The following is a 17,428-nucleotide window of genomic DNA, read 5'->3' as shown; positions in this document are numbered from 1 at the left end:
GGCAAGCATGTCACGACAACTTACAGAAAAAATGGTTTTCAGTTGTCGTGATCATCGGAAAAATAACAAATGACGACGAGCACAGATCGAAAGTATCTCCCCGATTCTGCATATGTTTTTAGTCCAATACATGTACCATTGATTTCTTATAAACATGAAAACTTGAGATGAGATATTCTCCTTATTAATTTATTTTCATCTCGTTTTATGATCACTTGATGTTCCACAGTTGGCTTCATGTGCCATGTAACGTTTAATATGACAACATCGACTTTTAAATCCACTCAGTTGGCCAAACTGCATATTTATCTCACTTGGTGACATTGGAAATGCTGCTCTGATTTTTAAAAAATTTTTTTCCAAAATCATCAGAATCATTCCATCTCCCCAGATGATTTCAAATCTGGATAATTCGACCAATAAACAAAGTAAACTATCTTTAAGTCCTTGGTTCTTGGACATTTGAATTTCCTGAATTTTTTTCCAATTTTTCACGAGCTCTGTCAAATTTTTCTTCATGTAATTGGTTGATGAAATTACATTCACAATTTGAACACCCAAATATTTTCAGTCATATTTTGACTATTATTTCGTATGCAGCCTGTGGCTGCTGGTTGCATCATTGCTGGGAGCTTGGCTGTGCCGCTGATGCAGTGCCCCGTTTCCAGTAAGCTTGTACTCATTTTGCTGACCTCAGAAGGATGACAGGCTGAGTCAACCCAACTCGTGTTATTTAACGGAAACACACGGGCTCAAACTCACGACCCTAAGATCTTCAGCCAGCCACCTTGACCATTAAGCCAATACCAGACCTATATTTTGACTATTACCTTTGTTCTGTAAAGCAGTTTAAGTTTTTTTTTTTTGTGCTTTCATCCATCCATCCCAACTATATTAACAGTTTTGTGTCCATTGCACCAAGTTGATTTTTCATGCGGTTACACTTCCAATCTTTCTTACTCCTACCTGCTTTCTCAGTTCACCTTTGTTATATTTGTTGCACTCTTGCTTTTGCCCTACATTTAGGACTCAGCCACTTGCTCACCATTTTACAAGGTGTGGGGCACGATGAGCCGTTTTCACAGCTACTTGATATGCTCAATGAGACGTCTGCTCATCATCTCGAGGTGCAGGTGAGTTTATGCCCACAAGGTGGTAGTGGCATGCTGATATTGACATTTTATTTTATTTGCTGCTTCATTGTTTCTTTCATATGATGACCTCCACTGTGTGCCCCTTTCTTTTTGTTTGTTGCGACCTTCGGATGTTTTTTTTATCCGGTTGCCCCATTGTGCCTTTTAGCAGCAACAGCATGCATCAACCACCATACAGTCAGCATGGAGGGCTCACCAAGTGAGACGGAGGCTTAAATTGCTGACAAAAGTTGTCACGTTCTTGCAGCGTACTTTTCGGTGAGATACGTCCATGTGGAGGATACACTGTGTTCCTTTCATAACTTTAATGTTGTCTTTCCTGTGCAGTTATTTTGGTGCATTTCTTCCAATATGGTGCAATTAAAATTAGGATGTAAAAAAAGCCTTCGTTACATCAGGCCTGTGTTTACCTTCCATTGTAGCATTCTCACATTATACAAATTGAGGGAAAGAAAAAAGAATGAAGGACGCCATCTACACGTACATATTTTTTAAAATGGAAATTATTTTACTTTGTAGTGATGCAAGTGAATAGATTTCTGAAATCATTTCATTTGATGTACGAATGCAGAAAACCTCTTTTTGTTATGTCATCACTTGGAACACGTGTAAGGGCATGTTAAATGAGTGTGAACTCCCACATTTGTTGGTACATCTATTGATGTTGCTATGTTGACGTGATGTTCTCGACTACTGTGTAACGTTGTTGCTGGGAAATGACATTGCAATCACTCCTTGGATTCAAGTGCTGCACATGGTTGCCCCATTCAACATAAGCAGATTAAATATTAGCTGCTGCGTCTTCACTGCGAATCGATGATCAGCTTATTGGAGATTTAAATTGTAGCACTAAAGAACATAAATGCTATCGCAAGGATATTTTTTGCTTAGGTGCTTGCTTTGAATCGGTCTCGTATTGCCAAGTGTTTATTAAAACTACTGTATATAAAAGATTGCAGAGACTACCAAAAATTTATATGTATGGCTGTGGCCTGCTATCTTTCTGTGGCCTATGAAGTGAACGGGCATATCAGGCTTTTACAAGCTTACCCTTTCTCACAGGGACGGACAGTGAGAACAAGCCGGTAGGTGACATGGGTGGTCGCTATATAATTGCATACTAGTTATACAGTTTTTGACGGATCCGGCTGAAAATTTTTGACAAAGAGGTTGATTATAGTACGCGTAAAAGTGCGGAAGCCGATTTTTGATTTTCGATTTTTTTTGGGGGGGGGGATTTTTCAAAAATTTCAAAGTTCCGTTGCTAGGCAACGGTGGCGTCCATCGCAACGGTGCTCAAAAGTATAGAACTAGATCCTGGTATGAACCTACCAGTCAAGTTTCATCAAAATTGGTTGACTCCTCTGGCCTGCAGAGCTGTCCATTACATACATACAGACAGATGGAAAACCTGAGAATAACGGTAGTTTAGCGACCACCCCATATAGAGGAGTATTAAAAAAAAAATTGAAAGTAAAATGGAATTGGGTTTGGTCGGGTTAATGGGGGAAAGGTTGGCAGGATGTCCTGGAGATACGCACACTCGCCTCTAAGCTGTCTTGCCTAGGTTTGAATGTTGGCCCAGCTATATAAATCATCCCGGTGTTTCACAGGCAGGACGATTCATCAATGCGTATGCCTTCCCTTGGATGGCCATTAAACTGGGAGTCCCCCCTACTATGCCTGGTGTTGGCTTAATGGTTAGGGTGGTGGACTGTGGATCTTCGGGTCCTGAGTTCAAATCCTGCTCAGCTGTTGAATTAATACCAGGTGGGGTTAACTCGGCCTGTCATCCTTCCGAGGTCGGCAAAATGAGTGCCAGCATGCTGGTATACTGTGTCGGAGTGGCGACCCATCCAGGATTGTGCCCAATAGCCAAGGAGACTGCTTAGGCAGCACCAACGCTCTGCACAGAGTATGGTCCCAATCTCCTCCTCCTCACTCTTACTGGCATTCATTGGGTGTTAAAGATCCCATGGTGTCCTTTGTGAAGAATATGTGAGCTATTGCCAGCACCATGAACAAATTCAAAATTCCTGCCCTGATTTCCTGAGCCAAGAGTGGTGACCTGACCACGATTGCAGCCTCGTAACTGCTTCGACAGTGCTAGTGGTCTGCCTAGAGTATGGTCCATGATGATGATTATGAATGGGGGAAGAGATCGCTAGTTGGGATGGGGGATTACATGGGACGGTGATGTCCTGGTAACTTAAAGCCTTGGAGGGAAGAGTGAGATTTAAAAGCTACAAATGCAGTTCTACAAATGGGAGAAAAGAGGGGAAAAATAGTGGATGTGCAGTCAGCCTAGATTTTTGGAGCTTAAACAGGAGGGGGTTATTGAAGGAATGCATGCATACTGAGATAGTCAGGAAGTGTTGGAGGGCAAAGAGAGTAGAGGAAGCAACAATGGATGAGAAGTGGAGAAAAATATGGACCACAAATCCGTTTGGGATGTGAGAGCAAAACAGGACTTGTGTTGCTTTCTCATTGCAAGAGATGCCAATAATGTTGGATCTTTAAATTATGCAGAATCCAGGAGAGGACAGTGTGAAGTAGGCACGCCAGCTCAGAGGGGTGAGCAGTACTTGTTTGAGCTACGGCCACTGAAGCCAGGCAGTTCTTGTTGTTAGTAGGTTATAAGTAGCTCTTATTGTTCAAGGAATTGCGAGGTACGAAGGATGATGCCCAAGTCTGTGGCCCAGGAGAGGTCGTGACTGATGATCAGGCTCAGAAGTTCAAGAAACCAAACTATTTCCAGTGGCTGACCATGGAAATAGATATGTGGGTCCATTTTAAATGATTATTCCAGAGCCAGAGGGTGAAAGTGTTTGATTTGCCAGGATTGAAAGACTTGCTCCATATGTCAGACCAGTATCTAATCAATACCCAAATGGCAGAGTGATGCAGTTTATTCTTGGTATCCACTTGTTAGGTGCGCTCCTCTTTGCACTCCTGCCTCTGGGATGGGTTACTCAATGACACAATGTGGAGTTTCCAGAGCATCTGAGAGGTCATTCATATAGATGGAGTAACATGACTGGGCCCATGACATTGCCTTGGAGCACTCCATCCCCTTCTAATTTAAAACATTATATTTCAGTTTCTGATCTCCTCTTTACACTTATTTAATTTCTTCCCTGCTTTATCTTTGGGCCTTCTGCATGATCCACAGAGCTCGGCGGAAGAACTCCATGTGCCAAAGAGAGGAAAATATTACACAGCGCGAGGAAATGTGGGAGCAGCAGAGGAAGCATCGAAGAGCTCAACGTGCCTCGTGGATCCGCCGCCTCAAACTGCTCCAGAGAATTCCAGCAAGTATGACTCACTCCTTTGCTTGGCTCGCAAGGAGTTACCTGCTTGTAACGAAGTACTGAATTGTCTCAGCAAGCATCCATCATGTTTGATGAATAATTATATTCTTCCTGAAAACAAACATGATGACCCCCCCCCCCCGAATGCCTGCGTTTATTCTTGGTATCCACTTGTTTAGCCGCTGTCACACCTTGACGATTTAGCCAGCGTATGCCGATTTTATCAAAAATTTGTGTAAAACGCTGGCACACGTCGAATACGTTATGGGTACGTTTTGTATACGTTAAGAGCACGCTGAAAAACAGTCATACGTCGTAGTACGCTGGCTTTAAACGTTGTACTTTTGGGTTGTCCTCAAATTTTTGCATGCTTGAAATTTTACGACGTATGCCGGCGTATGACTCGCACGTTCCGCTACGCTGGCCATAAGTTGTAGGCACGTTATACGATCGTTGACACACATCGACACACGTTACTTGTAAGTTACTCATAAGTCGAAACGCGTCGAGGTAATGTTTAGCGTACCCGAAACTTATTTCTAACCTATGAGTAACGTTTTGTAAGCACGCTACACGAACGTTGTTCACACTTCGCAACACGTTACTTGAAAGTTCCTCATACGTCGAAACGCGTCAAAGTAATGTTTAGGGTACCCGTGTCTTATTTATAACCTATGAGTAACGTGCTTGGGAATTATTTGTCAAGCATGTCCTACGCACAAATACGTATGTAGACGTATTTGACGTCTTCAGGACGACCACAGAACTTGCTGAACGCGTTTGTAACTTACAGATACCATATAATGGCATATTGGCAGTGATTCGGGGAATTGGTATATAAAAAGGGGCTTCGCAGGAGGAAACCTTGTTTTTTTTAGACTTCGTGGTGAGTTCATGTCCATGTCAATCCGAGAGATGGAGGATACGGCAAGGCTGAGACGACAATACCCACCTGTCCTTGAACATCAACATGACCTCATCGAGTTGACACTGCACCAGTTGCGTGCCAATCGAGCCGGGAGAAGAAGACGTGAACGGAGGAGAAGGAACTGGGTCAAACCATGGATCGGGAGGCGATGCCATTACGGCATATATGACCAGCTCATGGTGCAACTCCGGAAAGAGGACCATGCATCCTTCATCAACTTCCAGCGAATTCCCCAGCGATGTTCGACGAGCTGCTAGCCAGAGTGGGTCCAAGGATAACCAAGCAGTACACCTTTTACAGGGATGCACTTGAGCCTGGCATGAGGCTGGCACTGAGCCTGCTGCTGTTGGTGCCGTGACTGCAGTGCTGTGGAAGCGATCAAACTCGTTCAATGAAAACGATTTCAATTGCCGAGCACCAGCGTCCAAAAACAATAGGCGAGTGACAGGCATTTATTAAAAGTGAAGCTGCAGCCCATGAATAGAAAACCTCACGGAATCGTCGACGATACGCTGCCACGCTATGCATACGTTAGACTATCGTTGGGCATAGGTTGTGGACGCCTAAAACACGCTAATCAATCGTTGGTATAACTTATCTACAAGTTATCGAAGCGTTCTGTGTTCATTACTAGTACATTATGCATTTGTCCAAGTGGTTTTGAATACTTTAAAAACTGAAACAAAAAAATAGTTCATCGTGGGAATGAGAAAAAAAAAAAATTATCCGAAAAGAACATCGAACAATGGTGCAAAGTAGTCTCCTATTCGTGGACGCAACGAGGATCCATCATCATCCACACCCTCCCCATCACGATCACTTACTACTACTTACATGGACCTACTACTACTACTACTACTGCTACTGACACGCTCACCTAATACTGCTGACATTGACATCTACTCAACATGGAGTCTGGAACACTGACAGGTTCCTCTTGTGAAGCCCATTTGGATATACCAATTCTCCTAAATGCTGCCAAATCGCCATTATACTGTAGATGTAAGTTAGAAGCACGTTCAGTAAGTTCTGTGGTCGTCCAGAAGACGTCAATCAAATTCGTCTACATACGACAATGTGCGTTTGAGATACGTTACACAAAGGTTCAAAGCATGCTACTCATAGGTTCAAAGCACGTTACTCATAGGTTAAAAATTAAGTTTCGGGTATGCTAAACATTACCTCGACGTGTTTCGACTTATGAGTAACTTACAAGTAACGTGTGTCAACGATCGCGGAACGTGCCTAGAACTTATGCCAGCGTATGCAGAACTTGTGAGCCATATGTCGAGTACGTCGTAAAATTTTCAGCATGCTTGAAATTTCACGACGTACTAGACGTACCACGGAATATGACAGCGTATTTCATTGTTTTTCAGCATGCTCCTGACGTATACACAACTTACCCATACCGTATTCGACGTGTGCCAGCATTTTAGACACATTTTTCATAGGTCGGCATACGCTGGCTAAATCGTCAAGGTGTGACTGCGATGTTGACACTTCCAATTTTCAGGCGGTTATGATTTAAATCTGCGTGCGGCAGGTTTTTAACAGAGAACGCCACGAGTTCATCGGCAATACATGCAGCGCGCTATGCCTAAGTTAAACTATCGTTGGGCATTGTGAACGCCGACAACAGGCTAAGTATTCGTTGGTATAAGTTATCTCTTAGACAATGAAACGTTCTGTGCCCATTACTAATATGTTACGCATACGATCAACACGTTATGAATACGACCAAAACTTAAAAAAACCTCAAAACTTCAGCGTACGCCAACGTTTTACATACATTTTTATACGTTGCCATTGCTGGCTAAAATGTCAAGGTATGACGCCTTTAGGTATGCTATGGTCAGTCCTATTTCATGCCAAAAGTAAAATTGTGGCCCTTTGGAAAAATGAACAACCCTTAAGCTGGAATAAATCTGAACTTCTGATGCTTTTAAGGCCACCATATGGAAGAGGAGGCTCAAACTGGAAAAAAAGATCATGGTGTTTTTTATTGTCATCGTATGTCGTGAATATTTTTTAACTAAAGAAGACATTGCCTCATTTGTACACGTATTTACCATTAGCCACAGTGTATTGGTACAGTCAAGCTACCATGCTGGGTTTTTCTGCAGGTGAACTGCAGAAAGTCCTGAAGGAAGAGCGACATCATGCTGCCACATTGATCCAAGCAACCTGGAGAGCTTGGCACCAGAGGAAGATTTTTCAAAGACAAAGGCCATCGTTGTTAAGAGAGAAGGCAGCTCGAATCATCCAGCAAGCTGTGAGTTGGAAACCTTAATGGTAGCATGTACAAGTTGCACCTGGGATCCAATTGCATGCCTCTTGTTATCTTCTTTCCAACCGACTCTCCAATAAATCTAAAGACCATATCTTTCTTTATCATGCCTAATCCATATCTCTACCACCTTTGACTTGTTTCTGTCCAGGTTCGTAAGTTCCTGCACAGTGTTCATGTCCGGCGCCAGGTCTGCCGCACCACATTGGGGGCACTGCCAACTAGCCATGCTCGGCACCTCGAGCTTCGTGCACATGTGGAAGAGAATTCACAGCTTCTCTTGGTGCCTTCTGCAGAGAATCATTATCAAATTAGGCTCACATTAGCATTTCATATGCTCATGGCTTACAAATGCAGAAAGTAACTGCTTTTTGGGGGTTTGTTTGTTTTTCCACTTGAAAGGTGCAAGGAATCGGCATGGAGAGATGCAGTGATTTGCACAAGCAGGCACAGTGTATGTTTGTGAAACATGCGCTTCAGCACACAGAGAGGCAGAAGAGACACATCCGCCGCCAGGCCATGCTCGCCCAGCTGCACACAGATGCACAACTGCTTATGAGTATTACCTTGATATAAATATTATTATTGCTTACATGCCTATTTCTTTTTACATGTTATTGTACAGGATCGGTTGGGTCACAGCTAATTGTATTCCTCCTATGGAGCTTTCCATTGTGAATGCATATGCTATCTCTACCTTTATGGATATGGATCAATTTGAAAACGGGACATCCATATAAATTCATACGCTTGGGTGATGGTGATGGATAAGGAGAAGGAGAAGAAGGAAAATTATTGTTGTTCCATGATATTTACCCTAAGCCGATTTGGAAGAGGAGTTGCACCTGGGATCCAGGATATACCACTTCGGGTGCTGATATTGGGGAAAATGCATTGTTTTTCCGATTTTTATTCTACTTTGTATTTCTTTGTGTTTAGATGCACCAGGCCTGCAGGAAGGTGCCACCCAATTGGCTGTCTTCAGGAGCCACTCCAGTCCTATTGCAACCCAAGCTCAGCAGCGCCACTTGGCCACAGCATGCCAGCCCCATCTCTGGTGGCAAAAGCTTTTGGATGACAATGCGTTTGATACCAAATGAGATAACCTTGAACTGCCTCAAATGCAAATGCCAGATTGATTTCAATTGCAGAGGAGGAGCTAAATATCAAACCCAAATCAAGACTCTTGGGAAGATCTCCAAGGAAAGCCCCATGTGTCAAATATAGATCCATATATAGGATGCTGACTGAGGACTAATTCATGATATACTGCCCAAGGATACCTCATAATCTCAGGACATAGGGATGTAGTCAACTATGGCAATATACAAATGAAAACCTTTCCTTGATATAGCATTGCATAAGATTCATTTATTTATTTTTACAGGAGTACAAGTAAGAGGGTAGAGCATTATTTCGAAATTCCTGCCTTAAAAGAAGCGAGTTCATTAAAGGGTAGCACGGCACTATGAAGTTTATAATTGGACATGAGTAACTTGAGAGGCAGTTGGGCAGTGACTGAGCAAGGACAAAAATGGCACTCTGCTTGGCTGTAGCTTTAAATTTTGCAGTGCATTGTCACAGGGATTGTTTTACTTGAAATGCTATCCATATTGACAAATTACATGACCCTCATCTGACCACCAACTCGCTTAAATCGGTGTAAGTGTAATGGGAAGCAATGTGATATTTGAAAGGGAAAGGGTTTGTCCAGTAAGTAGGTGGTGTTGCAAGTTCGTCCAGTGGGACTACAAATGCTCTGGATGACTCTGAAGGCATGCGATGAAGTCGTGCACAGGTTTGCCTTCGTAGCATACTTGATACACACCCATAAAGAGGGGAAACCTACACAAACACACACGAAAAGCTTTCTTTCATATTGCAATTAGCATGACAGCAGCAATTATCTTGTATTCAATATTAAAAAATGAACAAATCAACACAGTATACTGGGTTTGAACCTGGGGATCATAGTAGCAGTAGCTAATTCTTTAGGTGTAAATGCAAGACAGGCTAACCTATGGAATTATACCCTCACTGTTTGTCACAAATATGGCCACTTATTTGAAAGTGTCATCAACTTTAAAAAACCCTATTATCGATTTATCTACTTCCAGCAAATCGTGTCCGACTTCTTGGTCACATTAACAATTTGTTTTCTGCAAACATCCTTATCGTGCATTGTTTCCTGAAGCTCTGGCAGAGACGGCTTGATTGCAGCCTTTACACCATCCATCCAGCACATACAATGTCTACCTCTTCCTCTTCTTCCCTCAATCAACCCAGCATGATTGACTTCTCCAGACTTTCATTTTCTGCATTCATGATGTATCCAAGGTATGGCAGTATCTGTTTTCGCATCAGTGCTTATATTATCGATTATAAGCTCCTTTTTCACCTTGCTCGAAAGGGAGAGGCTGTTATAGTGTGTGAAGTAAATGTGTATAATGTGCCTTTAAAGGGCAAGGATGCTGTCCAATTGCTCACAGTTGGACAGCACGGTAGATAAAGCATTTCACAGAGGGAGTTACGTGTACACGACAGACTATCAAAGAGAACACTCGTCTGTAAAGGAAAGTCCATTTTCATGTCGAACAATGGCTACTCAATGAACATGTGCAAGAAGGTGCAGAAACATCTTCACATTCATTGATGATTTACTGGCAAATTAGTGATGAGCTTACATTAAATAATCTTCACCATAACATCTATCCAAAAGAGGTTCAATTAAAAAAGGAAAACCAAATTCACATCAGTCTCTTTTGATTTACAAATCGATTTCTAAAAAAGAAGATTAATCGTCTGTCTGTATGTTCTCGTTTTTTACAAAGACCGCTAGGCCGACAGCCACATTTGGCAAACAGACGAAGTCCGTCACAGGGATTGTCCTAAGTGTATTTTCATCCACCACCTTCGCCTTTCAAGGCCACTTTTCCCTCTTTTTTTTTCCTGAATTTTTTTCGGTGAAAAGCTGGCCGACTTAGCATGGAGTACTATAGTACTCCGTATAGAGGGATTGTATAGGGGAAAAATGGCTGCCGCATCAAATGTGTACAAAATGATATGCTGAGGAGATAATATAGAGTGAGGATATAACCCTTTTAAAAGTCATACCTTTTCTTCTCGAGTGTTTTCTGAACTACCCAAACTTAAAACAACGCCAGAAAACACCGCTAAAGTACCAAATCAGGAGATCATCAAATTGTACCTCTTCATCTTGCCATGTAAAAACAAGAAAAAGAGCAATTTGAGATTGCAGACCCTTGCTAGGACTTCTTTTGTGGGGCATTTCTGTGCTGGTTTGTTATGTAATTAATAAGAGACAGAATTAGAACAGCCACATTATAACTGCTGGCAGTGATGACCGGGTACAAAGACATCCTGCTTTGATTGGCCACCTGACTCTGACCCTTGACGTTTTTTTTATTATTCAGTTTAATTTAGAATTGGATTAAAATGTATTCAAATCAAATGGAAGACCAAATTGGTACAGTCTTGCATTGGAGTAATCAGAAGGAACCCAAACGTGCAAAAACAAAAGATGAAGTCATCAGGACAGTGCTGGATTTAGACTTGGTGAGGCCCTAAGCTGTGTAAAGCTTGGAGGGCCCTTGTTAAAAAAATTATACCAGAAGGTCTCTCAAAAATAGAAAACATATTTGCCTTTTAATTATTTAATAGCAAGGCATTTAAAGTGAAAAATACAAATTATTTTCAAATGAATGCATTTACTGATTACATATTTATCGCTTGGTTGGCTTGATCTCGATCAAAATTATAATATAGTATACCATGGAAACAACACTTAAGTATAATTTTAACATACATTAATATATATACAAGCTGGTAGGCGACATGGCTGCTCGCTCTAGATGGAAAGCTGGCCGACGCGACAAGCCGATATTCATGGACATGCTATCAATCAATTTCGCACAATAAATATGATTATCACAGCCCAGAAACCCGCCTTGTGAAATTTCAGCCATGTTTCCAAAGAGACTCTAACAAATGGCAGCTCTGGTAATTCAATTTATCTATTCGCTAAAGATTTAATTTTTTTATATAATGCTGTAAGACATTCTCCTTGGGCACAAAAAAATAGGTCCCTTGGAGGTCCAGTTTCGGAGGTATTGATTTTTTTTTTGTACAGTCCACAATAAGTGTACGATAAAGTATTTTAGCTATTGCTAAGCAACGGAGGTGTGCATAGCAACCATTCATTTTTGTGTACATGCGAGCCACATTGTACACATTTCACCCAAGTTTCATCAAAATCAGACTCTTTCTCTTAGATATTCGCAATTAACCATTTCTGAAATGTTCGACATGTACTCGCCCAAAACCTATTTCCTCCTACAAATATTTTTTTGTCAGCGCTGCAAATTGGCATGAAGGGAGATAGATAGATTGTGCACAGAACTCTAAGCTTCGATTTTTCGATTTTTTTTTTGATTTTTTTTCGATTTTTTTGACCACTTTAAAGGGCCATTGCTAGGGCCTCTGGTCCCATATTCGAAAGCACATGATTCCCAGAAATATTGGTCCTACCTACCAAATTTCATTGGAATCGGTTGAGTGGTTTAGCCCCAAGGCTTGACCAAAGTTTCGCGGACAGACAGACAGATGGAAATGTCCAGAATAAGGGTGCTCTAAGAGCAGCCAACAAAACGCTGACAAAATAAGGAATCACTTTTATTAATATACGTAAGTAATAATGAACTTGTTTGCAAAATCAGAAAAACGATATCAGATACAACTTAAAACATTTTCTTTCTTTATTTCCCAAAAGCAAAATCAGGAATTGTGTCCTCAAATGATATGCTACCTAGCTTATCGCTTTCTATGAACATGATGCTAAGTGCAGACAGTTTTTCTTGAGACATCGTTGCTCTCAGTTCATTTTTGCTTCTCTTTAGCTGTGAAACCAAGGTAGCAGTTCTTTTGCCCTCATTCACACCTTTTTACACATTTCTCACATTTTATGAGGCCCCTGCAGATTGTGAGGCCCTAAGCTGTAGCTTATTTAGCTTATGCCTAAATCCGGCACTGCATCAGGAGGAACCTGGATAGGATTTGCATTTCAGCTGCTACTACTCTATCCTCAAGCCCATCCAGGCACAGCTAAGTGAGCCTTATTACAAGAAAAAAAGAAAAGAAAAAAAAGAGAACTCAAATGAAAAAATTACATAATTCTGGTTGACAGACCATGCGTCCAATCAAGTTAAAATTTAAAACATTTATTCCCCATCACTACTAGATCATACTTGTGAAATTTTATGTTGATTGATTAAGCAGTTCCAGTGAATAGATTATTTAATATTTTCTTTCAATCCAATATGGCTGCCAAACCATGTGACCTATCAATTATTCCTTAACAAACCCGTACACCCATGGCTTGGGGAACATTTGTGATGTTTCCCCTCGATCTGTCCAGCCGTTCTGGAGAAAAAGATTTTTTGTATGGGTTTTAGGGTAAATTCAATATGGCTGCCAAATCATGGAACCTATGACATATGTGTGAACCTTATGTTCTTCATTGATTGGCAGTCATACTTGTAAAGTTTTGCCTCTCTGTTCATCCACTTCAGATTTTTGAAAGTTTTTTTTTTTTTTTAACAATCTGGCTGCCGAATCATGTGACCGATGTCATCATTTTTTTTTTCTGTGGCACTACATGACCTATGATGTCTGCCACACTACATGACCTATGATGTCATAATCTATACTAATAAATGTCAGTGTGTCTCCTCCACAACTCCAAAACTATGAAAATCAAACAGCCTGAAACTTTGCATGCATACTAAGAAAACTCCAAGGAAGTGCAGTAGTGAAAATTGAATGTTTGGGTGAATTAAAAACCCCTTTTGAAGATAATCAACTGCCTTATTTAATTATATCCTTCCTCAGGCAATCCTCGGCCATCTCGCTGCCTGGGGTCTTAAGGCGCTTCCTGGGTAACCTCGCTGGGGTCTGTAGCCGCCATGTTTTTGGCATGCTCAACCATGCCTTGACTTTGAACAGGCCGCAAAGATTTCTTTTCGATAAAACAATTTTTTTTCACTTTCCTCACTCATATTATCGAATTCCTGTTCATCATCGCTGTGTACATCGCTTTTGAAAGTACTATAGTTTTCTAGTTCGTAGCTTGGAGCAATTTCATTAATTATATGATACGATTTTCCACGATCTACTCTCACAGACTAATTAAAATATATCATCGAAATATTATTTTGGTTTTGAGGATCGGATATCGTCCAGACTAAATACGTGTCGAAATCTGGAGTGAATGAAATCGGATAATTTAAAGAAGTAACGAGTACAAGAAAATGTGACATTTCCAAAGCATTATCTTACCTTTTCTACTGTTTGGAGAATAATATTGAGTGAACCAAAAATTTAGGAACGTAACAAAATTAACCAGCTTCATTGACCTACATGATTTATTCCATTCACTACGAGACCTCACACACTGTCCCCGAGAGGGACTGCCTATCCATAGTGTCTGCCAGATCTGTGTCTATATTTTCAGAGGTTTCGTAAGATGCTCTACAGGGAAGCAAAGCGAATCTGGTGGAAAACGGACGTTAAAAAAAAAGAGTTATAACGTTTGCGCGAATCTCGAACCGATGTACCACGTGACTCGTGCACAGACGAGTAGGAAGATGGCGGATTATCTGCAATGTTTATTTCACGGGAAATTGAACTTTGCGTTGTCTCCAGGATTGTTCTGCATTCAATTGCAACTCTTTTGTGGATAAAGTCATTATTTGAATGAATTCATTTTATTTCATTAACTTCTGCGTGCTCGGTGAAGACCAGCTTTAAAGTTAAAGGGATCCAATACGATATGCAGCGACAGCCTGGCCAACCTTTCCTTATCAACCATTTAATTGGAGTGCTTGCATGAGTGCTTAAAGGTCCCATGACACCCAAAAGTACTGAAATTGCATATATGTCCTATAGGAGTTTTCCATCGTGATTTCAGATCTGAATGTTTTTTTCACAATACTCGTTCTGTAAAATGTAAAATTAAAAAAACAAACCGCTTCGGGAACACCCCTAAAAATTCTGCTGAAAGGGGCGTAACCCACATGACGTCAACTGCAGGATGACAAAGGCTGCACGTAAATTACTCGGGTTGGTGGTCGACGTGATTCTATTGGCTTTCTGTGTGTTTCCACATTCGATTGATCGACTCAATCACTTCGTTCATTTCTGCTTTAAAAAAAATCAAACATTTGGTTTTGAATAATGGATGACATGGACTTTGATTTGTCTGGTAACGACAGTGAGTGAGAGAGAAATGAAGGATTTTGGTCTGAATCAGATGGAGAATTGTCAGATAACGTAGTCGCGGGAGGTGAAGTTCAGGCAGCAGGAAATGAAATACGGCCTTAGCAGTTCGAGCCCGAAGCAGGACAAGCAGAGGAAACTGGCGATGAAATTCCCGGCGTTCATTATGATCGGGAGGACATCGAAGGAAGACTTGGCAATAATAACTGGTTAGACAAAATCCTATTCGTAATTCAATAATGTAAATTCGACTTGCATACTGCTCGATATCAGAAATATTTTAGTGAGGTGACGTGACCAGCGCAGCGTAGCGGACATGTTTCTCCGTGGCAAATGAATCGTAAGCAAGGCCAGCGCATGTCATCGGCCCCATCTCTCCACGCATAAAACGAAGCAATCTCGCTGTCCGGATACGATGAAAACTTGTGTGCAGAACACACCTTGTGACACAATTGTCTCGAGTAATCCGATAAATCTGACATTCTGTTGCATTTTTATTTATTTTTTTCCTACTATCGTCATGTAGCGCCAGTAGAAAACAATGAAGAAAAGTGAATAATAAAAGAAAGCTACAGCACGTCAGATTTATCGGACGAGTCGGACAGACGACGGATTTATCTGACTAGTCTAGACTCTCGAGTTGACAAGTAACTTGTATTAGCATGCACACAATGTACAAGTCAACACGTAAGAGTCCCGAGGCTATGAGGCCGTGTAATAGGACAGATAAATTTGTCTTTCATACTTGTGCCAACATATTTTTCCCTGTTCATTTATTACAGCATTTTGACTAATTGTTAATGAATAGCAAGCCAATGGAAGCAGTGCCTTCACTTTGGAATAAATCCATGTATGTCGAGTGCAGCCATACCTGGCTTGCATGTATGTGGAATCGTACCTATCCCAGCAGGCTGGTTTCAACGAACAATTCAATTAGCTGCAAGATGCGGGTGCAGGTTTTTCACATTGTTTGATTTTAAAATTATCTCCTTGTGCCTTGAAATGATGCAATATTAATCTTTGGTATTTTACTTGTATGTCCCGATAAGTTTCTTTTTTAATGGAAAGGTTAAACAGTCACATTTTATATTTTGTGGACATGGTATAGCCCTTTATTGTGCATACATGTATTGGATTTGTACACGACTACGACAAGGTAGTAAAGGATAAATAACTGCCTCGTGATTGTTGTGCATACACGGCTCAGAAGCAGAATTTCTTTTCCGCGAAACAATCATAGGAATTAAGACGATCAGTGAGATAGCAAACACATGTGCACAATGCATTTGTACGTACTTTATACGGCGCTCGACATCTCGAGTCAATCCACTCTGTGCGAGTTTCTGCAGATGACGTCAATGCAACGGTTCGCTGAAGTCAACTTTTTTGAGGAGCGGGGCATAGCAAGTTGTGGAAAGCACCAGAAATGTTCGAAATATTGGTCTAATTATCCCATTTTTGATTAAAAAAAAACACGGGTGATTTCTTCACTAGGAAGGTCAAGTTAATATATAAATAACCAGAAGGTTTTGAGTGTCATGGGACCTTTAAGCCACTTGCCGAATGCCTCACAGTTGATCGTGGTACCACGCTTTGTCCTGAGGGAATCGTTCACTCACTGTGGACGCTTGTGCCCGCCACGTCATTCAGAGCGAGTGGTTCCTCCTCTGCCGCCCCGAGCGAGCGGTTCCTCCTCCGCCGCCCCGAGCGAGCGGTTCCTCCTCTGCCGCCCCGAGCGAGCGGTTCCTCCTCCGCCGCCCCGAGCGAGCGGTTCCTCCTCCGCCGCCCCGAGCGAGCGGTTCCTCCTCCGCCGCCCCGAGCGAGCGGTTCCTCCTCCGCCGCCCCGAGCGAGCGGTTCCTCCTCCGCCGCCCCGAGCGAGCGGTTCCTCCTCCGCCGCCCCGAGCGAGCGGTTCCTCCTCCGCCGCCCCGAGCGAGCGGTTCCTCCTCCGCCGCCCCGAGCGAGCGGTTCCCCCTCCGCCGCCCCGAGCGAGCGGTTCCCCCTCCGCCGCCCCGAGCGAACGGTTCCCGCTCCGCCGCCCCGGGCGAGCGGCCCGCGCTCCGCAGCCCCGGGCGAGCGGCCCGCGCTCCGCAGCCCCGGGCGAGCGGCCCGCGCTCCGCAGCCCCGGGCGAGCGGCCCGCGCTCCGCCGCCCCGGGCGAGCGGCTCGCGCTCCGCCGCCCCGGGCGAGCGGCTCGCGCTCCGCCGCCCCGGGCGAGCGGCTCGCGCTCCGCCGCCCCGGGCGAGCGGGTCGCGCTCCGCCGCCCCGGGCGAGCGGCTCGCGCTCCGCCGCCCGGGCGGCGGCTCGCGCTCCGCCGCCCCGGGCGGCGGCTCGCGCTCCGCCGCCCGGGCGAGCGGCTCGCGCTCCGCCGCCCCGGGCGAGCGGCTCGCGCTCCGCCGCCCCGGGCGAGCGGCTCGCGCTCCGCCGCCCCGGGCGAGCGGCTCGCGCTCCGCC

The 17,428-nt window shown here is 43.2% G+C and overlaps 1 protein-coding gene across 4 annotated transcripts in view; it reads left to right on the top strand.

The window, feature by feature from the left end:
- Positions 1–9,623, top strand: part of IQCB1 (IQ motif containing B1) — a 122,669-nt gene extending 113,046 nt beyond the window's left edge. For 2 of the 4 annotated variants that reach the window (XM_085870015.1, XM_085870014.1), the window contains 7 exons: positions 1,027–1,133; positions 1,303–1,412; positions 4,327–4,469; positions 7,520–7,668; positions 7,835–7,966; positions 8,086–8,242; positions 8,623–9,623. In XM_085870015.1, coding sequence (XP_085726141.1) covers positions 1,027–1,133; positions 1,303–1,412; positions 4,327–4,469; positions 7,520–7,668; positions 7,835–7,966; positions 8,086–8,242; positions 8,623–8,783 — 959 coding nt within the window. In that variant the 3' untranslated portion in view covers positions 8,784–9,623. The remainder of the gene's footprint in view (positions 1–1,026; positions 1,134–1,302; positions 1,413–4,326; positions 4,470–7,519; positions 7,669–7,834; positions 7,967–8,085; positions 8,243–8,622) is intronic. The other 2 variants (XM_085870017.1, XM_085870016.1) reach the window with 2 other exon arrangements.
- The last annotated feature ends 7,805 nt before the right edge of the window (positions 9,624–17,428 follow it).

This window comes from Eptatretus burgeri, chromosome 2, assembly GCF_056783735.1.
Source record: "Eptatretus burgeri isolate ZD-2024b chromosome 2, Ebu_testis_v1, whole genome shotgun sequence".
NCBI lineage: Eukaryota > Metazoa > Chordata > Myxini > Myxiniformes > Myxinidae > Eptatretus > Eptatretus burgeri.
The sequence above is the reverse complement of the archived record's forward strand: the minus strand, read 5'-3'. Positions and strand labels throughout refer to the sequence as shown.